This window comes from Sphaerodactylus townsendi, linkage group LG01 (assembly GCF_021028975.2).
Source record: "Sphaerodactylus townsendi isolate TG3544 linkage group LG01, MPM_Stown_v2.3, whole genome shotgun sequence".
Lineage (NCBI taxonomy): Eukaryota > Metazoa > Chordata > Lepidosauria > Squamata > Sphaerodactylidae > Sphaerodactylus > Sphaerodactylus townsendi.
The window spans coordinates 47,227,122-47,249,746 of record NC_059425.1 but is presented as its reverse complement, the minus strand read 5'-3'; the positions used below and the strand labels follow the sequence as shown (position 1 = coordinate 47,249,746).

Genomic DNA, 22,625 nt, shown 5'->3' with positions numbered 1-22,625 from the left:
CCAGTGCCAGGGAGGTTTTGTTGTTGTTTTTCTTCCCAACGTTGCTGGAAGCAGCTGCAGCGCCACATCAGCCGCCCGGGCCTTTGAATGGGGCTGCCCATTAGCTCACTGTATTGTGTGATAGTGCCTACGCAGGCTGTAGCATAATAGTGAGGATTTGGTTTGTGTGCAGAAGATCTTAGGTCCAATCCCTAGCCTGTCTAATTAAAATGTTCTCTTTTAACAGTTTTGGGGAGCCTGTGCTTGACAGAGTAGGCTGTACAGGCTTAAGCAGCCTGACAGTATGAAGTGGTTTCTCATATTGATATGGATTTGCAATATAAAATTCATTTCTTAGAATCCTCCTCTTCCCCATTTGCTCTTTAAAGGAAGCATTTTTTGCCTTCTTTAGTGTGATCCCTGACATAAATACACACTGGCCAATTCAGAAAAAGAACACTGGAAAAGAAGGTCGAGATAGAGAGACGTGATTTGCTAAAAAAAAAAAAAAAGTTCCCCAAACTGTTGTTGCTCAGATGGACAACACCACCTCTCCTTTGTTCACAGATTGTTCAGAAGTTTATCAGCTTCCTGTACTATCTCGCCACCCTTGATAAAGATTGTGCTGTCATGATGTGCTGTAGGGGTGCTAAGGAAGCCTTGACCAAAGTCCTGGAGAAACATAGCTCCCATGTGCTGCTGGTAACTGAACTGAGGGATCTCATGAGCAACTATGAGAAATATGCCAACCTGTATAAGAAGATGACATCTAGTATCCTGGCTGGCTGCATCCAGGTAAAGTTAGTATACTTTATCAGATCTGGTCTGGGACCAGAGGCCAGGTAGCCAGAGGCCACGTGCAGGAGGGGATGTAGAAGGCTGAGCTGAGAATTAGCTGCATCCAGAGGAGACCAGAACAAATGAACTGAGGCAGTAGGAGGAGACTGGCATAGAAACAGACTCCCTATCCCACTCCAGTTTCACACAAGGTTTGAATGTATAAAACTGGTCATGCCTGGCTAGAACTTTAATGCCTTCATGTGAAACCTTTGACTCTCTGTTCCCTGCCCTCCCTTACTTACAGATAGCTCTGGGTCAGATAGATGAACACCGGCGGAGCCATCAGCCTATCACCATCCCGCTCTTTGATGAATTCCTGCGTAATCTTTGTCAAGGTGAGTGTCCTTTTACGGTTTAAAGGTCAAAATGATTTTATTTTTTAGGGCCCCACCCCACCCCGCTTGCCAAGCTCAGGTTCTTTTGCAGTTTCTCCCTTACTTAGGCTGCAGCTTGGAAGTCAAGGAAGACAAGTGTTGGGAGAGAATGGAAGTTTCCTCTAACCCCCACCAGGCCAGCAAGTTGGTGGATGGGAATCCCAAGACCTTCTGGGAATCTAATGGCAGCACCAGCTCCCACTACATTAATGTCTATCTGCATCGTGGAGTGATAGTCCAGTGAGTGGATTTAGCAGCAGCCTCTGGGAAGACGAGATTTGGGAGTTGGGTTTGATGAGTGAAGGGTACTTTAAGCCCCTGTAATATGTGGGGTTGAAAAAAGGTGACATTTCTGCTCATTAGCCTGAAATGGGCTGTGCCCCCAACAGGCAAAGTGCTGAAACAATCGTTCTTTGCTGGAATATTCAGCTCCGGCATGGCTTTCTGTTGGGATTTCTCATGTCATTTTGGGACCAAGAGAAACACAGCAACGGTATAGAACTAGCTTTCTTGTCAAGCCAGATGTGTCGGTTCTTAAGAAACAAGGCTGTTGTGCCTTCCTGTTTGGAGAGAGTGTCAGAGTTTCATTGAGGGCCTGACTATGACTCCAAAGTCCACTGTTCTCTTCTCATTCAGGAAGATGTCTCTGTTGGTGTCCAGTGAGGATTCCAGCTACATGCCAGCCCGCATTACGGTCATGGGAGGGGAGAGCGCCTCCAGCATCAGCACCAGGCTCAACATGGTCAGTGCCGTGACCTGTCTTCATGCCCAGAAATTGCAGAGCACACAGTTTATCTGCTTGCCTTGCCTTATTGTGAGGGACACTGCACGTTTTTTTAGTGCTTTCCTTTCCTTTGGAGGCCCTGTGAAACTCTACCTGCTGTTAGAATATTGTTGTTGTTTTTAATTATCCCTCCTTTTGTTGGTCACTCACCTACATTTTGAAATTCTGAAATAAGTTTGTGGCCTAAAAGCTTGTTGGACCTTTGTTCAGCAGGCACAATGGATGCTGGGAATCAGTTAACAGCAAATGCCTCCCTGTGATTGATGGATGAAGGAATCTCACCTGGTTGAGAAACATAGAATTGTACAAACGCTGCTTCCCCACCTGGTTTTTCAGATGCAGCCTTGGGAAAAGAATGGGTGCTATGCTGAACAAATGCTTCACAATCCACAGCAGTATGGTGACTCTAGATTGCTTTGCATATACAAAAGCCTTGGCCCTTTTACTTGGCATTCACATCTCTGTGCTGGTGTTGTGGAAGGCTGTAAAAGTTGTTGCAGCATGCCCCAAAGATTTCTCATTCCAAAACTGATGTAGCTTCTCCTCCACAGAAATGGTGGGCCTCTGTACATATTTAAAGCCCCTTGCTTGCCTTCATAATATCACTTTGTCATGCATGTTGGTAATTATAATGCCTCTGACCCAACAGGTAAATGTCCCACCATCAGCCAGCAGAGTGACCCTCTTGGAGAACATGAGTTGTTTTTGGCCAGTCATACAGATTAATATCAAGCGCTGTCAGCAGGTAGGAGGATGTATATCTTAAAGCAGTTAGGTGGGAAGAAACCTAGACCTGCCTATCTTTGGCTGTCAGCAGTCCTGCCAGCATTACTGGCCCAAGTAAGGGTCCAATGGCCCTGGCCTGGATGGACCAGACTAGCCCAATCTCATCAGATATCTGAAGCTAAGCCAGGTCAGCCCTGGGTAGTGTTTGAATGGAAGACCAGCAAGGAAGTCCAGGACTGCTCTGCAATGGCAAACCACCTCTGAACATCTCTTGTCTTGAAAACCCATGGAATTCCCATAAGTTGGGTGCAATTTGATGGCACTTTACACACACAAGTCCTGTGTTTTCCATAGGGTGGCATTGACACACGTGTACATGGCATCGAGGTGCTGGGCCCCAAGCCCACCTTCTGGCCCATCTTCAAGGAGCAGCTGTGCCGGCGCACGTTCCTCTTCTATAACACTAAGGCGCACACCTGGTGTCAGGAAATCTCAGAAGATCGCAGGCAACTGCTGCAGCTCTTCAACAGGTATCCTCTGCGGATCAGGGAGTTGCTCTAAGAGCCTCATGCCTAGGTGCCAGGAAGGGAGGGGTCCCACCCACATGGTGTTCTCAGGCCACGGGATGAACAGGAAGACCTTAGCAGCCTTACAGGCACAGATGTTCCCTGGTCAAGTGGCGATTCCCAGCCGCACTATTGTCCTAAGCATCCATACCCTGCATGGGCTGTTGTAAGTGCTCCACCTCTTGCCTTGTGCGTGCCTTCTCCAATTTCAGATGTGCCAGCAGCCAGGAGTTATCCAGGCTTTTCTCCACAGTAGTAGCTCACACAGCACCTTCTTAATGTTGCGGCAGGGCTGAACAGCAGCTCATGGCGCCCCACGTAAAGCAGGAATTCTGCCCGATCTCTTCCTTCCCGAGCCCGATGAGAGGCTGCTCCGGAGGCCTTGGGCAAGACCTGCTGGGATGCCCCCTGATCACTCCCTTGGTGCAGAGTATCACCTCTCCAGGTACGGGCTCTCCTTCCTGGCGCAGGCCCCTTGTCCGTCAAATACGGGCTAACCCGTCCCTTGACTTGTGTTCTTCCCTGCCCCTCTAGACTCCAGTGGCATCAGCTCCTCTGGTCCTGGCTTCAGGAGCCAATATCTGGAGAGAACTCCTGAAGGCAGCCACAAGTGGCCAAGAAACGAGCCGCCATTTTCAATTCCTGGCGTCGCGGCGGGCACTGGAGCACCACCTGTTGGTGCCTGCGTGGACTCCAGTAGCCCTGAGCCCGAGGAGCTGAAGGCCCCTGTGAAATCCAGTGAGTGCCACCATCCCATTGGGTGGGCAGACAGGCAGCAGAGAGGGTGGGTCTTCCCTTTGGAGCAGAACAAGGGAGGGTAGCGGTGGTGGGGAGTCCCTGAAGGGTGGGTGCATCCAAAATAGCAGGAGCAAGAAGATAGTTTGTGGGTGGGTTAGGGGAGCGGGGCACGTGGTTGTGGCTGTCAGAAGGGAGCCCCCATTTTTACTCAGAGCCTCCCACCAAGTTTTCAAGGCCCAGTAAGACCGAGGTGTGTGTCAGCTGCACTGTTGCCTGCTCATACTCTGTCATGCCCACTTTGCAGATGGGAAGAACGGAAAGAACAAGGAATCGAGTTCCGGGGCTGCCAAGCCCGTGGAGAAGAAACCCAGCAGCACGACTGGCATCACACAGTGCTGGAAAGGGGTGGTCCAGCAACAGGTGCCTGCTGGTGGGGGGATGCGGTGCTCAGCTTTCCCGGGGGTGGGGGAATGGGGGACGACTCTTGCCCAGATGCACCGACTGCCTGTGGGTGCAAGCTGGAGTTTTCATGTTGGCCCCTTCTCAACTCCCACTGGCGCCCTGTTCGTGTGTTGTGGGGGTAAGGGGTGGGGATGTTCCTTTCTCTGCCCTGCGAAGGAGATCGGAAACCCCAAGGCTGACAGATGGGGCTGATTCTGAGGGCTGCAGCCATGAGGGTTGGGGGGTAAATCCCATTGAACATAGTGGGCCTGTGTGGGACGTAGTTCTGAGTAGGCCTGGCAGACACGCCTGGGAGGAGTGCTGATTTGGCTCCCTCTCTGGACCCGGCCGCCTCTGGGGCTGCATCTGGCCTTTTTGGCGCCCACCAAAGGCGATTGCCTAGGTTCGCCCAGTCGACCAGATGACCCTGTTGACCTAGCTGGGCCTTGTTGATTAACGCTTGAAGGTTCTTTTCCTCGACCTTGTTGGGATTTCTTCTGTGGGCCTCCCGGGCGAAAGCCAATAGAAAAGAACCAATGAAAATCCCCAGTCACAATAAAACTGGCAGTTTTGTTTGCCTGTTTCCAGAACTGTCATAAAATCTGACATTATGGACTGGCGGTTGTTGTTTGCCCCCTGCAGAAGCCTTGCTGAACAGGTAGGGTCTTGGGAACTTTCAGAAAGCCTTCCTGGGCTGCTAACAGGTTTGCCTCTCCCTCTGCCGTTTGCCCAGGTGAAGCAGTTCCTGGAATCCTCCTGGCAGGACCCTGACTTTGTGGAGAAATATTGCAACATCTACCGGCGCCTCCGCACAGCCATGGAGGAGCTTTTTGGGCAGCAGATGTGCTTCATGCTTGCTCTGCGCCAGGGCTTCTCGGGGGGGCTGCTGCAGCTCTCCTTCCTGACAGCCATGCACGTGAGTTGGCAGCAAGGGACTGCGCCTCTCCCAGGGGGAATTCAGCAGTTGGGAGGAGTGAACTTGGCCCTGGCCGTGGTCTCCTCTGAGGCCCCTTGTGCCAGGCCTGGCCAGCAACCTTCCCTTGCCTCCTGCATCCCCAGAGGTTTCTCTGCCTTCTCCAGGCCCCAGAAGTGAGCACCGACTGGTCACATAGTGTCTCTCCTCCTGGGCCCCAGGGAAATTGTACCAGTCCCTTCTGTGGCGTTCTTCCTGCTTATTTTGTGGGAGGAGCTCTTTCCCCAGCCTCTTCCTGGCTCATCCGGCTTCCCCTGGTCTGTGCCCTCCAGGTGAGCGAGCAGTTTGCCCGTTACATCGATGTGTGGATCCAAAAGAGCTGGGCAGACTCGGGCAACGTGGAGACCCTGCGGTGCCTGCAGAGGAGCCTGGAGCCTGTCCTCTTCCTGTCCGGCCTGGAACTTGCCAACACCTTTGAGCATTTCTACCGGTGAGGGCTTTGTGAGGGCAGGGAGGAGAAGCAGAAGGTGGGGGTGGGGGGGAGGAGGAGGAGGGCATGGGGCATGGCCAAACACCTCCATGGGGCGAATGGGGACTGATTCAGGGATTGGGATTCCTTTGCGGGGGGGGGGGGGGATATGGGAGGGAAACGGTGTGTGGTCCAGGCCTGGCAGCAGGGCCCGTGGGGCTGAGCAGAAGGTCCTCCTTGTTTCTTCAGGTACTACCTGGGCGACCGGCTGCTGTCCCAGGGCAAGACGTGGCTGGAGAGTGCTGTGGTGGAGCACATCGGGCTCTGCTTCCCCAACCGCTTCCCCCAGCAGATGCTGAAGAACCTGAGTGAGCTGGAGGAGCAGCAGCAGCAGTTCCACCTCTTCCAGCTGCAGCAGCTGGACAAACATCTGCTGGAACTGGATCAGGGCGGGAACTACGAGGAGGAGGAGGAGGAAGAGGTGGGAGAGGTGAGCGGAGCGGGGGGGGGGGGACTCTGCCAAGACCCTCAGCTGCCAAGTCCTCTTCCCCAAAATGTTTCCCCAGTCAGGGCCTTTGGACCCTTCAGCCCCACAGTCTGGACACTGGCTCTGTTGGTCTCCCAGGTAATGGAAGAGGAGCCGAACAGCCAGGAGGAAGAGCCGGAGGTGAAGGTGCTGGCTCTGTCGCCCCGCTGCTGGACCGTCTCCCCGCTCTGCTACCTGGAGGAGCCTGCGCGGTTTTTCCCACCATCCCTGAGTCAGCACTTGGGCAAGTTTGCTGACTTCTATACCCAGAGTGAGTGTGGGCCTATCAGAGTGTTGGGAGGATCCCTCTGCCTTCCTTGGGCTTGGCTGATAATGGACAAATCAGTGGTGTCTGTAGAATGAGGACGCGTCCCAAAACTAAACTGGTCTAGAAAGGCAGTGTTGAAGGTTTATCTTTTGAGAGGAGTGGCTCATTGTGGCATCTTGTGGACTGACCTCCCCCCCTCCCCCCCCCCCGCACACACATGGTGTGTTGGTGCCAGGGCAGTATCCTGCCCCTGCATAGTGGAAGAGAGAAGCTGTTGTGCTGTTGGGAGGGGAGTTAGCCCAGCCATGGAGGAATGGCTTTCTTGTCATCTGTCTACCCTTCCCTTTTGGCCAGTCACCCTGAAGGCCGTTGTGTGATAAGAGCTGGTGCCTGGTCACAGAAAGGGGCCATAAAGCAGTGGCAGAGCGCATGTAGCAAGTCTCCATTTCAGCCTTGTGAGTAGGAACTTGGTTAGATGGACAGAGGATGTCCCTGAGGCCTGGGAGAGCTACAGCCAGGCAGAGTAGATGACGGGAACTGAAGCAATCAACAGTCTGGTGGTGTGAGACAGCTTCAGACGACGCATCATTTGTGGGATCTAGTTCAGCCTGGACTTTGAGGGCTTGGAGAACTGTGGGCAGTGGGGGTGTGGGGAAGCATGAGCCCACTAGTGGCCTTCTCCCCGACTCAAACTTTTTTCTCATTCAGGTCAGAGCCGTTTTGGGCTGGAGCACACGAAGCCACGGCGTTTACAGTGGACATGGCTGGGCAATGCAGAGCTGTGGTTCCAGGGCTGCACCCTGCATGTGTCCACCCTGCAGATGTACATCCTCCTGTGCTTCAACAGTGCTGAGGTTCTGTTTGCCTTCATTCTCTCTTCATTGCCTTTCTGGTTTTCTGTAACTTGTAAAACAGAACACATTCCATAACCAAATCCCTGTGGATTTTCACCGTGGAGACCTATGTTCTGCAACATGCAAAATTATTCATGCAAGATGTGGTCACGCAGGATGTGTCCTTGTGTTAAATCCACTCTGCCCCTTTTCTGAGTTACACAAATCTTGCACCGGTCTTGTTGTAAAACTTGCAACATCTTGTGGAATTTGGAACTCCCTCTCCCAAAAGGCATGAGGATGGGAATTAAAGAATGGTATTTTGTGCATGAACTTCTGCTGCTTTGGCATCAGGCTTGGAAATGAAGGCTGAGATTAGAACAGCAAAAGTCACTGCAAAACATACCCTTCGTTAATTCCCATCTGCCTACCATCTTTGGAAAGAGAGTTGCAAATTCCCTAAGATTTCCTGACTCTGAAAGATCTCTTACTTGCCACATTAATCCCCCCTCCCTGTTTTTGTTGGTCCTAGGAGGTTCCTCTGGAGACATTGTTACACGCTACAGGTCTCTCCCTGGCCCTCCTTTCTCATGCGCTGAAACCTCTGTTGGAAAAGGAGCTTTTGATCCAGAACCAGGGTAATTATGGAGGAGTGAAAGGGAAGGTGACATGCCCCTGGCTTAGTGGGGCGTGAGATTTTGATAGCAATTTCTGTGGAGCACTTAGCTTGCCCGGCCCTGCTGGAGTGGCAGTGTGCAGAATTTTCACATCTCACACAGAATCCAGGAAACTGGATTAGCCCTGCTAATCTGAAGCCCTCCCTTTTCCTGCACTAGGTGTACTGAGGCTGAATGAGAAGATGCTGGCCCACTTTTCTGGCCACCACTTGGTCCTGCTACCAAAACAGTCATATTTGAATGTGGTGCAGAATGAGGGTAGTGCTTTGGAGAAGAGAAGGAGCGTTATCTGTGGCCTCATCATTCAGATCCTCAAAGCAGAGAAGGCAATACACATTGACAGGCTTGTGTTCAAGGTATGGAGTGCCAGGAATCTGTCTTTGCAGTTCAGTTCCGTTGGCACCCACAAGGGATGTTAATTCACTCTTTGCGCTCTTCCCAGGTGATTGATGGCTGCCAGAAATTGGACTCTGACTCTGCAACAAAGTTCTTGAACTACTGCTGCTGCAGCAGCAGCAGCACAGATGTCCTTTCTTGCATTCAGCATCTGCTGAAGCAGGGCTCCATCCAGCGCCAGGACAAGCGGCCCCAGCTCCTGGAGTGTGCTTCCCTTGATCTCCCGTCTCCTGTATTACCAAAGAGCCAGCCTCAAGTAGCATTTCAGACTGTCCAGATCAAGAAAGTGCCCATCGTGCCCTGTGTAGAGAAGAGACAGACTTTCTCCACCTTCAGGTAGAACCGGCCGCTTGCCTGTTGTGGACCTGTGTGCAGGGCTTTTTGCTTCAGAGTATAACTGCAGACTTGTCCAACTTGTGGCTCTTGCTTCTGGTTGCCACAAGTGATTTCAGTAAATGGTGTAGTGTTGGGCCAGCAGCACAAGCTTCATGACAAATACCTGCTCCCTGCTGGGTGCCTTGCCCAGTGGTTGTCCACCTTCTCTTTTAATGCCTTGTTGGCATGTCTGACACGGCAGAATAAGTAAACAAAGTTGGTGCTAGAGAACGCAGAAAGCAACACAAGCCTCCCTTGAATGTCCAAAGTAGCTTTTGGATCTAAAATCCAAGCAACTCTGATAAAGAAGAGGAAGGAAAATTTCTGATTGCCTTATTTTTGGAGTAGCAAACTGAAGGTTGGTCATCCCCTCCCCTTTTCCTTACACAGAATGTCTGATGGATGATCCCTTTCTGGTCCCCAGGAGCACATTCTCTGATTAATGCCTCTGGCATTAAGGGAGGAGCAGTGCTGATCCATTTGCAGATTCATCTTCCTGCTGGCCAAGGCTGGTGACTCAGTGAGCTGAAACTTCTATTCACTGAGCATCCTTGAACCCATTTCTTACCAGTTTGTCCTTACCAGTCTGGTAAGCCAGAGAGGATTTCTTTAAGCATCCTTTGCCATTATTCAGCCACTCACATACCACCCTAATGGATGCAACATCGCATGAGTGTAGCAAAAGAAGATGTGGCTTATAAGAACATCAGATGAGAAGAGTTGGTTTTTATACATTGCTTTTCTCTACCTTTAGGGAGACTCAGAGTGGCTTACAGTCAACTTCTTTTGCCTCTCACAACTGACAACTTGTGAGACAAGTGAGACTGAGAGCGTTCTGAGAGAACTGTGACTGGCCCAAGGTCACCCAGCAAGCTTCATATGGAGGTGTGGGGAATCAAACCCAGTTCTCCAGATTAGAATCTGCTTGCAGGATCAGACTAGTGGTCCATCTAGTCCAGCAACCTTTCTCTCACAGTACCCTACTGGTTACTCTTGAGGGTCAACAGTGGCACAGAGGACTTTGCTTATATTGCCTCCTAACATTAGGATACAGAAATTTCCTGTTATTTTTATTTATTTATTGCTTTAATAAATTTATATCCCGCCCATTCCCAACCAGGGTTGGGCTCCTTACGGCTCTGGATGTAGAGGTTGCCTGAGTAAAGTGCCAGTGCCTTAGCACTCTATGAACCTTTGGTATGTGCTGAGGGAGCTATGGATTAAACTATTTGCCATCATACCATGATTAGAACTCACCCCAAAAGATGGGTGTGCTGCTTGTGGCTATTTCAGGATTAGTGGCAGCAGGTGCCCACTTGTGCGGTGGGCAGATGTAAACGATGAACTGGTCAGTGTGATGTGCTTCGTTACATTGTAAAGTGCAAAAAGGAATTAAAAAAATCAGAGCGCTGCAGGTGTCAACTATCGGTTCATTTTGGAGAGGGTGTGCTCAAATACCGCTTTTCCTGGTACAGTTGTCTATTCTGTCTATTGGCTGAGTGGCTGAAAAATGTGAGAGAAGGTTTCTCCCTTAATAATACTGCTGGAATCATAGTCCTTAATGGTAATGCTGAAGCCATATTCCTGTTCTCTGCTTGGTTGTGGCCTATCTTCAGTGCTACCCCCTTTCTTCCCCCTCAGCATGCTCTTTTCCCCTGTAGTCCAAAATCCACAACCATATAACTTTCTCCAGATATTAAAGACAGAAAGTGCATGAAGCACAGCATGAACTATCTGTCTCATTTAAGCAACTCAGTTCAGTTGCTTTTTACCATTCCAAGGCTGGTGGTTGGATGGTCAGCATTTGGAGCCTACACAACCTATGCCAGCTTACAGCTTCCCTCTTTGCATTTATTTTCATAAATACCTTGAGCTCAATTCAGGAGAACATTACAAGGCAGCTTCACCACCATCTGTCATTGATATTCCCATGCAAGTACCTTTGATCTTAATGTAATCAGTGGAGTATCCACATGGCCAGTTATGCCAACCCCATATGCAGCAGCTGTTCAACACAAGCCAGGAGGCCATTTGTACATACCACTCATATTTTGTTTACACAGGATTGCAGACACCCTCCCCCACTTTAATAGAGTAGTAAGGAGTATAGAGCCTTGTAGTGCATAGTAGTAAGCTGCAGTACTACAATCAAAGATCTGCTCATAACCTAGGTAGTATCCTGACAGAAGTTGGTTTCAGGTAGACAGCTCATGGTTGACTCCGCTTTCCAAAAGCTTTCCTTTTGAGGTTGGTAAAAAAAAGTACCCAGCTTGCTGGGGGGTAAAGTGTAGATGACTGGAGAAGACAATGGCAAATCACCGTGTGAACATAGTCTGCCTAATAATCAGGCTGTGATGTTACCAGATGGATCAGAAATGGCCCAATGGTGGACTTCTGTCTAGTCATGACATAAGATAACCATTCTTGAGTCTGCTCCAAATCTGAAGCTTCCCTCATGCCAGAGAGAGACTACAAAGGCAGCTGGGGAAGTAGAGAGTGTTCAGGTTTCCTACTGCTGAATTCTGCTGTAGGCTAGCCATGAGCATTGTGAAAGCCTCCCTTTGTAAGAAGCATGCGCACTGTACTTCCTTCTATAGTTCCCTCTTTGCCTTCTCACTCTCTGTCCAGCCGATACACAGCCGCTTAGGTGAAGCTGCCTTTGCACCTGGAGGATAAAGGGGATAAAACCCCCTTGTGGCCGACCGGCTTGCTCTTTTCCTAGTAGTGGCAGCAGAAGCAGTTGTACTTTTCGCTGTAGCCAGCTGTTTGCATGCAGGGATGAGAATGTAGAGGCTACAGAAATGGGTTGGTGGGCTGTTGGAAAGAACGGGCCCTTTACTACCATTCCTGGCATGAGGCTCGCACTGTAGCCAACTCCAGTCCCTTTAGCAGCAACAGCTGTTTCCAAGTGGGAACCACCTGCCAATCACAAGTCCCACCAGGCAACAGTCTTGCCCACATTCCTGAAACACAGGGTGGGTGCTACATCAGAGAGATGGTCCTCAGAGGAGCCACGTGCAGCCTGTCAAAGAGCCATGTCTGGCTACTGAGTATCACTGCTTTGAGCTCATTCAACAATTTCCGTCGTTCTTTGGATGGATTCCAACCCCTAAAGCATGAATAAACAGACAGATGACATTTGAAACTGATGCACAAATCCAAGCAGACACCTGGTCACAATGGTACCAGCATTAATTTATTAAAATTAATCCCAAAAGCAACCTTACATTAAAGTTTTAACAAAAATAGAATCTTGTAAAAAATGGGGTTCACCCACCATCCCTGCTCTCCTAACCACGAACAGCTGCGTCTGCCAGGCAGGCGCAATACCACAGTTTAGGTCTCTGAGTTCGGTAGGATACACTTTCAAGGCGGGGGGAGGGGGGCTGATTGGTTTGGCAGTTCTAGTGGCATGAGCTCCAGGGAAGCCGAGGCTCTAGCCTTGGAGCCTGCTTTGTTTGGGGAGCGGGGGCAGGGGGAGGAAGTGGGTATGTGTAAATCCAGTCAAGGTGGGCAAGGAGGCACCAGCAGCTGCCACATGAAGTCTACCCTGATGACACCTTCCTGTGATTTTTGGCTGTCTTGTTGAAGCCACTTGAACACGTTTTTAAGAGGAGAAAGGGGACTGTCCTTGTCTTGGAACAGCATCCTACAGTTCATTACACCTGATACTGCTACTGTGACTCCCATTTGCCCGCCTTGTCCGTTGGACACTGTAAGTAACCTACCATGGTAGCTCAACAAGGAGTGGGGCTTGGCTCAGCTTACAGCTCCCAGGACTGGCCTTGGAGCTGTTTGAAAGAAGTGCTGGTCTAGGAGCTTGCACTGGCTACAAACGGAGTGTATGACTCCAGCTACTTCTGTTACAGAAGGCCACCTTCCATGCTGGAGCTTGAAGTATGGCAGAGGGGCCCGGCCCCAAACCTGCAGGAGCAGCAGGACTTCCTGGCACCGGACAGGAGACACAGAGGTGCTGTTACACACAAGCGAACATGCACTGGCAACACACGATGGAAGTACAGCCACTGTGGGGGGAGGAAAGGGTCAGGGCTACTATCCCCCCCGCCCCGCCCCCGGCCAACCCTCTATGAAGGTAGAAAATAAGAGTTTGAGGGGAAGTATGCTTTTCTCATCTGTTTCTAGCTGAAGGGCACTCATCTGAACTTCTCTGCTGTTCCCTCAAAAGGCAGCTTACTGTGCTTTAAAATAGCAAAGAACTCGTCATCTCGCCCTTCCGCTGCTGCAACAGTTGGTCCCATCCTGCCTGCTGAATTGTAGCAGGTCTTGGACCAAATGCTGCTCTGAAGCCTGCCAGTGATGTGCTGACACTTCCTCAAGTGGCCAAAGCTGCTGCAGAGGAAAAGCTGCTGCCATTTTCCGCTCTCTCAGCTTGAATCACAATAGAAACCATGTGCGGCAGCTCACAGCCTGCTGCTGAAACAGAAGCCCCTGTCCCTGATGCCAATTTCCTGGCAATATCAGCATCTCTTGTGTTGACTCCTGCACATATTCCAAGAGTATGAAGCTGAACACCATCAGTCCTATCGCAACAGGGAGAGGCCAAATAGTTTAGCAGAGACAGAGCAAGCTGCTTCATATCCAAAGGAGATGGGATACTAACTAAGCCCCAGTAGCCCCCTGTAAATTCTGTTAGATGTGCCTGCAGAGCAGCCCTTGTGGGCAAAGATCCAGCTTGCCCACAGTGCAACTGGAAGAACCTGGCTGGGCAACCCTAGAGGAGGACGCTAATACAATATTCCCTACTTGAGCAGTCACAAAATAGCAGCATGTCAAGAAACCAGCTTCCCCTTTCTTGCCTGTCACAAAAAGGGGAGAAGGGTCCCCAGCCAACACTGCCACAAAGCCTGATGGGGAGCTGTACAATCCCCTCCGCCGCCTCCACTCTTGACCCCCTATCGGAGAAGGCTAGTCTGGCATTCTAGTCTCGAGTTCAGGAGAAGCTTGGTTTATCTTTCTTGCATTTCCCTAGGACCCAAGTTTATGTTAAACTAAAATTTATGGGTGAGACATAAAGCAAATCGGGATGCTCCTTGCCTGGGGCAAACGGAGCAAGCAGGGCCCCAGCCAGGTTTGGGCTCCAGCACTGGGCAAATCAGTCATCAGCAGAAGCAACAGAGCTGGGTGTTCTCTCCGTTCTGTGCGGCTCAGCCCCAGTCTTTCCAGGATGCCCACTTTGTTCTGGTTCATCACACGCTCTTTGTGTAGCCGAAGATGCCAACTGGGAAATACTTGACGTGTGTTGGCCACTGCGCAGCCAGCTGGAAAAACTTCACATCGTTCCACTCCACACCATCGATACAAACTGTAAGAGAGGAGACAGAAAGATATTCAGGGGCTGGAAGGAATGAACATGGGAGGAAGTGCTTAGTCTCACAGCTGGGGAGCAGATCCTGAGAGGAACCAGATTATGTTAAAACTCTCTGTGAGAAGACCGAAGGCATTTGGCATTTTCTGGAATACTGGGGGCAGGGGAGGGACTGTGGGGATCAGGGTCTTACAAGGTATGCAGGGAAAGGACCACCACTAAGCCAGGGCAGGCCCTGCATACGGGGGAAGGCCTCACCACGCAGCATGGTGTTTTGATGCTTGGCTGTGCAGATCAGGCGTGTGATCCCCTCTATCACTTGGCTCTTGGGTTCCAAGTCCTTCTCTTTCGGTTTCTTACTCAGAAACATCACTGTCAAGAACAACACAATAGATTTTTATAACAGAAACACAGCCAAGCAACAGGCGAACAAGCTCACAGAGTTCTGGCCTATTCCTCAGAATATAGGAAGAGCAGGCCACAAATCTGCCTGTGGAGGGAAAAAAGCTCCAATGGAGTGACAGAAGTGGACTGATGCTGCAGTCTGATACCTTTCTTGTTCTTCTCCTTGGTGACCACTGTCATGGCCATAGTGTTGGGCGGGGCCAGCTCGCCGGAGCCGGCGATGCGGCTGACCTGGAGAGAGCGGAAATTGCTTTTCAGGGTATTCTTGATGCCTGTTTCCCGCTTATCAGCCTCTTTTCTTTTCTCCAGCCCCTGAGCTGTCCAGTAATCGACCTGTAAACCCATCACTTCCACACCAGGACTCAGAGAGCTGGAGGGAGATAAAAAACAAGTTATGACAACTCTGAGCCAAGATGCAATCAGCAGTGTGGTGTGTGGTGTAGCTCCTTCCAGAGTGTTGCACTTCCAACAGCAAGGAGAAGGGGTGTCTCACGTTTATATGTCCCATATAAAAATTACCCAGATACAGAAAACTAGGAATGTAGCGAACGATTCTAACGTACCATTCACTGTGACATGCTATTTTTTGAATGGGCAAAGTTTTTAATATAGGAAAGCATTCTAACGTATAAACTGTATTCCCTTACAGTTTGCAGCAACTCTGTACTGTTTCAGCTGATGGCATAGCTCAGTTCCCTGATTCTTTACTTCTGAGGAGCCCTTGCCCCCTCCATTCCCACAACAGCCTCTAGCCATGTTAGTAATTGCCTGTACTTCCACGCTGAGCCCTTTCTCTAACAGTTAATGCACAAATGCTGCCATTGAAATCCCCCAGTCTATTTTGGGAGCAAACTCCGGCCTTATTATGTACCACAGTCTCACTGCACAAAAGGATCTGCCGTCTTCCTCCTGCTCTGGTGTTCTCTCCCTGCGCCCTGAGAATGGGCTGTCTTGCTAAACTCAGCTGCTTTTTCCTCACAGCTCTTTACCCTTATATTCAGCATGCTAGCTGACATACTCAGAGAGGATTCAACAGTGAAGTCAATGGTATCGACCAACTGTTAGTCCTCCAGGCCACCATTCCAACTGCAGCTGTGGCCGAGGGGTGCTTACCCTGTCCCCGAGAGCCCACTGCTGACTGACGGAGAGGGCGGTGGGGTGCCAACGGCCTCCTTGGTATAGGGGACGCCTCCACCGGATGGAGAGGATGAGCCCAGAAGCGAGGTGGTGCACATGGTGGCATCATCAGAATCAACTACAGGTAAAGAACAATAAGCAGACTTGGTTATTACAGGGAGGCTTTCACCTCTCAGCATCTACACAAGAATATGGCAGATGGTTGTAGGGTGCAAGTGACCAAACTGGCGATAGTTGGCTGCCTCCTGCTTTACAGCAGGGTCTCTCTAAGCATGCAGCAAGCCTCCCTGTGTGGAGGTGCCCACTCTTGCAGGGGAAGAAGTGAGCTCCCATGTTCTGACTGTTCTCAGAACTAATGGATTCAGGCACCAGGTGTGCCAGCCTGATCTCTCTTCTTCTCCAGAAAACAAGGACCCTTGCAAGCACTGATGGTACTGTGGGTCTCTAGGGAAACCCTCTTTTTTCAGAAGCACTTAAAAGTTTTCTATTTCCTGACAGTCTCCTCTGCAGGCATGCACAAGCAGCACGTGCACTCTATGCAGACCAAAGAGCAAACACCTCTGGGGGCATACTTTGCTCAGACAGGGAATGCTTGAACTTCACAGGCAAAGCGCCATTGTTTCTGACTGGGATATTTTTGCCCCAAGATGTTTCAATCAGTCATTTCCCCAACTTCCATGTCACAAGGTCTGAGCGGCTTTGGAGGTCCTTGTGGATTTCAATCATTCATGCACAGAATCCCCTGAAATGTGCAAAAGCTTCACGGCCTTTGGACGACGGGCTCTCACAAGACCTATTTACAGACTCGCTTAAAGCATTTGTGCCTTTCCCTTTCCACTATCAAAATATAAAACTAAAATATTTATCAGTCTTTTCTGAGGTGAAATGTCTGTTATAGCCACTCTGCAGAGCTCTAGTTATGCTTTACACGATTTCAGTCTTCCAGGCCTTGTATCATGCTGGGCCCATCTGAGTGTAGAGCCAGAGGGAAGCAGAGACTAGAGTGTCAGATAAGAATCTGAGAGAGCCGAGTTTGAATCTCTGATCAGCCATGGAAGCTTGCTGGGTGACCTTTGGCCACGCTCAGCCTAACCTACCTTACAGGGCTTTTGTGATGATAAAACAGGGACTCAAAAGCTGCTTTGAGTCCCCACTGAGGAAAAAGGCAGGGTGTAAGTCAGGGGTGGCCAACCTATGGTGCTTTAGATGTTCATGGACTACAATTCCCATCAGCCCTGATGGGAATTGTAGTCCATGAACATCTGGAGCACCATAGGTTGGCCATCCCTGGTGTAAATAAAGTAATTTTTTTTAAAGTTATGGGGCTCAGTGCTAACCACTTTCAGACAGGTCTTTCCTGGAGCAGGCTCCCAAGCTGTGGAGCCAGTCGCCAAATGAGGTTTTTCAGATCAGAGATCTTTCTCCACTTAAATGGATCACAACATCCTGCTTACTCAGACAGTGCATGTTTCTGGTTTGTTAATGTGCTTTCAAGTTCTGATTGCTGCCAGCCGCCTGCTTTCATCTTTCCTTTTTTTGCGTTTTGTTTGATTTCATTCGCTTTGTAGAGGGCTCCTTGCCTGGAAGAGCTCTTACTATTGCAAGGCAGCTTACGCATCCTCCCTGGTGAAAGAAGGCACAGGCAGGAGGGGAGAACAGCGGGAGGCCAATGAGGTAGGAACCTGGAGGGCCCCATCTGGCCACCCAGCTGCTACTCACCTGAAGTGCTGAAGGACTGTTCCACAAGCCCCACCTTCACCACCTGCCAAGCAAGACAGGAGAAAGGAAAAAAACTGTGCATCAGAATGCAGTCAAGCATCGTCTTTCAGTGCCCCTGCCCCGACTGCCCACCCAGCAGTTGACACCACACCCCTTGAAGGCAGTGCCTCTGCTTTCTTTCTGAAGGCGATCCTGTGTCCGCTTCAGCCTGCCCCTGAGAGCATCTTAGGACTGATATTCCAAGTGGAGAAGGACACCAGAGTTTTCCATGTACTTATTTATGGCCCTTGCTCCTGACAATACTCACCCCAACAAATGGCACAAACTTCTGGCAGGAATCCTCGTCTGGGCTGCAAAGGAGAACAGAGGCATGTGAAGATTAAGTGTCCCCTGCCTGCAAAGGCAACAGTGAAGTGGGGCTTATGCACCCAACTTCACCACACAGAATCCCTTGCATGTCACATCACTAAGAGCCTTCAGATTTGCAAGCGGAAAAGGCCAGGCTTTCTGCTGGCTCCAGGGCTCTGGTTGCAGAGGTCCCAGCAAAAGCCTGACATTTTGACTAAGCCTGGCATTATAAACAAGCAGTGACTGCAGAGCCAAGCAATGATAGCTCTTCCTCTTGGGAAGTCAGGAGAGGGAGGAGAAAGGGGGAAAGCAGGACTGATCCCTCTTACTCACACAGCATGGCACCCCCACCCTTGCGTCCAACCCAACACCGGAGCACAGGATCACACCACACAGGGGAAAGGGGGCGGGGGGACGGACAGCAGGGTCAGATTCAGCTCCAAAGGGGATGCTTTCCCTTCCTTCTCCCCCCTCCATTTCCACAGCAGGGAATTCACACATGCAGACCAGGAGCAGCCAGCAGCCCTCGCCTTACACCAGGCAGGCAAGGAGGGAATCAGTTCTGTCCCTATACAAAGAGATGAGATGGACGGACATGGGAGAAGGCAACACTGCAGCAAGCCACAGTCCAATACCTGATATAAAAATCAAAATAGAGGCTTCTTTTCCTTGAATGCCAAAAAAAACCAAGAAGAGGGAGAGGCATAAGCACTGCTGGAACACAAGCAATTAAGACAGCAGAGCTGGGAGACCCCCCACGGGGCACCCAGCGAGGAGGCCAAGGCTACCAGTGCTGCTCACTTCTCAACAGAGGAGGGCAGGGCTGCACTGGCAGCTGCTAGAATGTCAAATATTCTCTTCCAAGCAGCCCAAGTCTGTCTGAGAAGATCTGTTCAGTATCGAAACAGCAGCCTGGTGAAGCTCTTTCTTCTACACTTGCAAACCAAGTCAGAAACACAGAAGGGGCTTGAAGGGGAGGGGCTGGCAAAACACAGGGACCTTTTCGTGTTTGCATTTGTGTGCATGTGAGTGCTGATGCTGCTATCTTGGCGATGGAGACTCTACTGCCATCTCCACGAAAGACTGGAGACTGATACCAAAGCAGCTTAGGTGGCATTTTGATCAGTTATAAAAGTACATGTAAAATATTCTGGGCACAATACAGAACGTTCTGCTGTCCATTCTATACCTTCTGAGGAACCCCTAAGCACCTGCACTGCCCCCCTCTACACTGCAGAAGAATCTCAGGCGCACTGCATGGGCATGAACTCAGGGCACTGATCAGGCCTGGGAGGGGTCGCTGTCAACCCATGTGAACCAAGTGCACACCCAGCACCACAGACAATGCTCTGTTGCAGAGGACTGCCGTGGAAACATTCTCTTCTGGTGGAAACTTATCCATTGTTATTAGCCATAGCACAGAGGGGCCCCAGAAGTCCTGGAATACAGGTCTGAAAACCACTGCGCTAAGGGAAGAATTGCAATTGCATGAAGATCAGTTGCCAGTGGAGAGGTTTCCTGTAGCTGAAGAAGCCATCTTCTACTTTAATGCCATCACTTAAGACAAACGGAAGGGAAGACTTCTGATTTTTAATTGGGGGGGGGGGGGGAAAGGTTGCTGAAGGCTATTTTTAGTGTGAGATCTTTGACATAACTCTTGTATAAGGTTTCATTGATTCTACATGCAATCACAATGTTATTGATCTTGTTATAATGTTATTCATTTTAATATGCCGCTATCGATATATACATATAACTTTAAATTCCTATGTGCTTTGATTGGGTTGCCTAAGTGATTTTGCGTGTATATTTAATTGTACAGCGTTACCATCTCTCTCCTGTGACTCATCCAAGATATGGAAATCAAGCAGCTAGAGAGTCCCCTTGTTGGAAACTCAGCTGCCTCCAGAAGCTCAAAGCTTGCACAGGGCAACAAGGACTCGACCAAGACAATCTGATACCCTGAAGAAGCTGCAGTGGGCTATCCTAAGACATGTGCCCCCAAGGTCCCGCAAGCACTGACGGGCACAATTGTCTGATCAGATGCTGCTTCCCTGGCATACCCAAGAGCATCACTCAGGGTGCTGTTGGGTCAGCTCTGAGTGCAATGAGTTCATGCAGAAGCCACAGACATGCCAACCGAGAGCTCTCTGTAACCCCTCTCAGTAATTCTCATTTCTGATCTGCAGCCTTCAGGTTTCTGACACAGGCACCTTCCGGGTCTGCTTGGACACCCCTGGGCTGTTCGTGTTTGACTCCAAACCAGCGGCAAGCTACTTGTGCGCACACAGCTACATGCAGCATCAAATTTTGAGTCCACCGCACAGTAGTGATGCAACGTTCTTGTAAAGCAACGCTTGTGGCACCATGCCAAAAACCACAGTTTGTGCACAAGGTCAGCCTCTACAGGCTTTCTGTGTAGCTCCCACAACCGCAGGTGCCTGCGTCACCAGGCCAGCTGGAAGCAACTTCCAGACCTCAGCCGGCGGCCGTCTCCCCTTTCTCTCGCTCTTTCCACAATATGGCTGTCAACTGCTGCTTCATGCAACTGCTATTCCAGCAAAAGGACTCTTTTATTGCTGTGCCCATCAGGTCAGGCCAGTGGCAGTCGTGGTTGTTTCGGGAGGCCTTAATCACCACAGGGCAGGAGTGGGAGAGGGGTTGGTGAGCCAGCCTGCCTTGTTAGGAACACAAATAGACTCCTTTGACCTGGCCTGAGTTGGTGGCCCCTCCACATAGGTAGCAGGTTGGCTTTACAGGCCTCACTTTGACAAACTGCCATTCCCTGCCATAGGCTTTAACTGCTCACACAAATGGCAATTCAAACCAAGCAGTGAACTGGCCGGAGAAGGGCCTGGGAGGCACCCCAACAGAACAGACATTTTCTTTATACCCCTCCCTCTCCTGGCAAGTCAGGCTCAGGGTGGTTTACATTTATGTACAATACATATCAAAGATCAATTATAAAATCCAAGTTGGTCCCCATTTTGCTGCCATTTAGGCCAACGCCCCGTATGCTACAACGAAAGCTCCTTTTTGACGACTGCACAATGGCCATAATGCCTAGAACTTGGAAGCCTCTCCCTGGACTGGGCAGGGGGACATTCAGCCAGGGATCTGTCCCAGCAAAAAAGCAGGTACTCTCCCCTCCTTCCCCAGACGCCCCTGAAGGATGCAGCAAGCCAGCTGTACGTACTGCGTGCCGATCCCTGTTGGCTGTAGGGGCAAGCAGAGAACAGCAGGGAGTGAAGTACCCCACACACCTGAACTGTGGCAGGAGGAAGCACAGAAACAGCACTTGCAATTCCCAAAGTCATCACCTGGATGTGCCTTTATGCTGGCACAAAACCGTCTTCTCCCCACCTGGAGAGAAGAACTGCCCGTCTGTTGCACCCTGCTGTCCTGTGCTCCAGGGAAGGTTCAGACAAACTGAGCCACACAGTCGCCCACTCAAGTTTATCATGTGGCCTGATAACTGCCTGGAGAGGTGACAGTCTGTAGGCTCAGCTCCCCTGCCTGCCTGTCCCACTGTCCAAACCCCTTGGAAACGAAGGGAAGCAACCAGAACCCTGTGCTAGATAGGTCTGGCAGAGATCCATGAAGGGGACAGTGAGGGTGAATCCAAGTGGCCACATCTTTTGCTGAGCTGAGGGAAGGGTGAATGCAGAAGAGGAAGACTGTAGGCTCCCTTACCTCTTCTGCTTGTAGGTCAACATGGCTTCAGAAATGGGCAGCTGGTGGGACAGGCTGGCACCTGTAATGAACTGGGCAACCCGACCAGGGACATCCACGGTATCTGCAGGAAGACAAGGAGGAGGGTAAGATAACGCAGAGAGGGTCCTTCTGCACAACTGCTTTCTCACACTGCTGGAGCTCTTGCCTGTCTTTTGGACCTTACCTGAACTAGGGGGCTCAACTCTACTGAAGAGCTCCCTCCACGCTGTGTCCAGGAACAAAGTGCTGTACCTGTTGTCCACAGAACCAAGGTACTTGGCCAGAGGGTGAGAGCCTGAGAATGACACAGAAAAAACAGAGGCATTAGGAAAAAAAGTAGAGTGGAGAACACAGAAAAGGCAAAGCTCCCATTGTCTCCCATCCCATAGCCCGTCTTCGTCTCTTTATCATTCTTGGAAAAACGGATAAGACAGACCTGTTGATTCCTCAACAGCCATTTAAATTTAGCATGAGTCATTCACTCAGTGTTTACAGATAACCCAAATGTAGTTAACATGCCACATTCCAATATTTTGGTGTGTTTCTACTTTCTCTTAGATCCAATTTGTGCCAGTTTTTTAAAAACTAGAAACTGTAGCACAAGATTAGACAAGAACTAATAAAGAAGATATGTCCAACTCTGGCCCTCCATGTTGACAGTGGCTGATGGGAACCCCTGTACTAAAGTTTCCCAAGACAGCTTCTCAAGACACATGGTTGAGAACTTTCCACTGCTCTATTAAACACACCAGTCACCAGACAGAGCTACCTGCCCCCCCTCCCTGAGCCTCTCCCCACTTACTTTGCAGATGGTCTGTTAGTTTGGGGAGTCACCTTTGCTGGGAGCTTATTTTATAGGGTTTAATCTGTTTTAACTGTTCTTGGTTTTAAATGTATATACGACACTGTTGCCACTCCAAACCATGCTGGCAGGGGGCGGGCAGGACATTACTCCAAACATAAATCAATACTGTCCCTTTAAAATGTTGTCTCTTCCATGATCCTCCTGCTTTATTCTTTTCTCTTCACCTCTGCAACTGCTAGTCCCTCTTGTGGCCTTCATGAATGAAT

At 50.2% G+C, this 22,625-nt stretch overlaps 2 protein-coding genes across 3 annotated transcripts in view; one reads left to right on the top strand and one right to left on the bottom strand.

Annotated features, from left to right (window-relative positions):
- LOC125425003 (cullin-9-like) overlaps positions 1–10,315 on the top strand; it is a 30,606-nt gene extending 20,291 nt beyond the window's left edge. The window contains 19 exon segments of the mRNA XM_048482452.1: positions 547–774; positions 1,064–1,154; positions 1,262–1,433; positions 1,830–1,935; positions 2,627–2,722; positions 3,058–3,254; positions 3,597–3,675; positions 3,678–3,783; positions 3,881–3,942; positions 3,944–4,007; positions 4,312–4,427; positions 5,182–5,364; positions 5,694–5,851; positions 6,080–6,320; positions 6,456–6,627; positions 7,333–7,478; positions 7,990–8,095; positions 8,294–8,490; positions 8,577–10,315. Of these exon segments, the coding sequence (XP_048338409.1) occupies positions 547–774; positions 1,064–1,154; positions 1,262–1,433; positions 1,830–1,935; positions 2,627–2,722; positions 3,058–3,254; positions 3,597–3,675; positions 3,678–3,783; positions 3,881–3,942; positions 3,944–4,007; positions 4,312–4,427; positions 5,182–5,364; positions 5,694–5,851; positions 6,080–6,320; positions 6,456–6,627; positions 7,333–7,478; positions 7,990–8,095; positions 8,294–8,490; positions 8,577–8,870 (2,814 nt within the window). The 3' untranslated portion in view covers positions 8,871–10,315.
- A 1,764-nt stretch (positions 10,316–12,079) lies between these two features.
- Positions 12,080–22,625, bottom strand: part of LOC125424985 (phosphofurin acidic cluster sorting protein 2-like) — a 176,477-nt gene continuing 165,931 nt past the window's right edge. Inside the window, exons 17-25 of one of the 2 annotated variants that reach the window (XM_048482436.1) lie at positions 21,739–21,849; positions 21,534–21,636; positions 18,476–18,508; positions 17,800–17,842; positions 17,493–17,535; positions 15,750–15,891; positions 14,783–15,006; positions 14,490–14,603; positions 12,080–14,228 (exon numbers count right to left, since the gene is read on the bottom strand). In XM_048482436.1, the coding sequence (XP_048338393.1) occupies positions 14,113–14,228; positions 14,490–14,603; positions 14,783–15,006; positions 15,750–15,891; positions 17,493–17,535; positions 17,800–17,842; positions 18,476–18,508; positions 21,534–21,636; positions 21,739–21,849 (929 nt within the window). In that variant the 3' untranslated portion in view covers positions 12,080–14,112. The remainder of the gene's footprint in view (positions 14,229–14,489; positions 14,604–14,782; positions 15,007–15,749; positions 15,892–17,492; positions 17,536–17,799; positions 17,843–18,475; positions 18,509–21,533; positions 21,637–21,738; positions 21,850–22,625) is intronic. The other variant, XM_048482443.1, reaches the window with a different exon arrangement.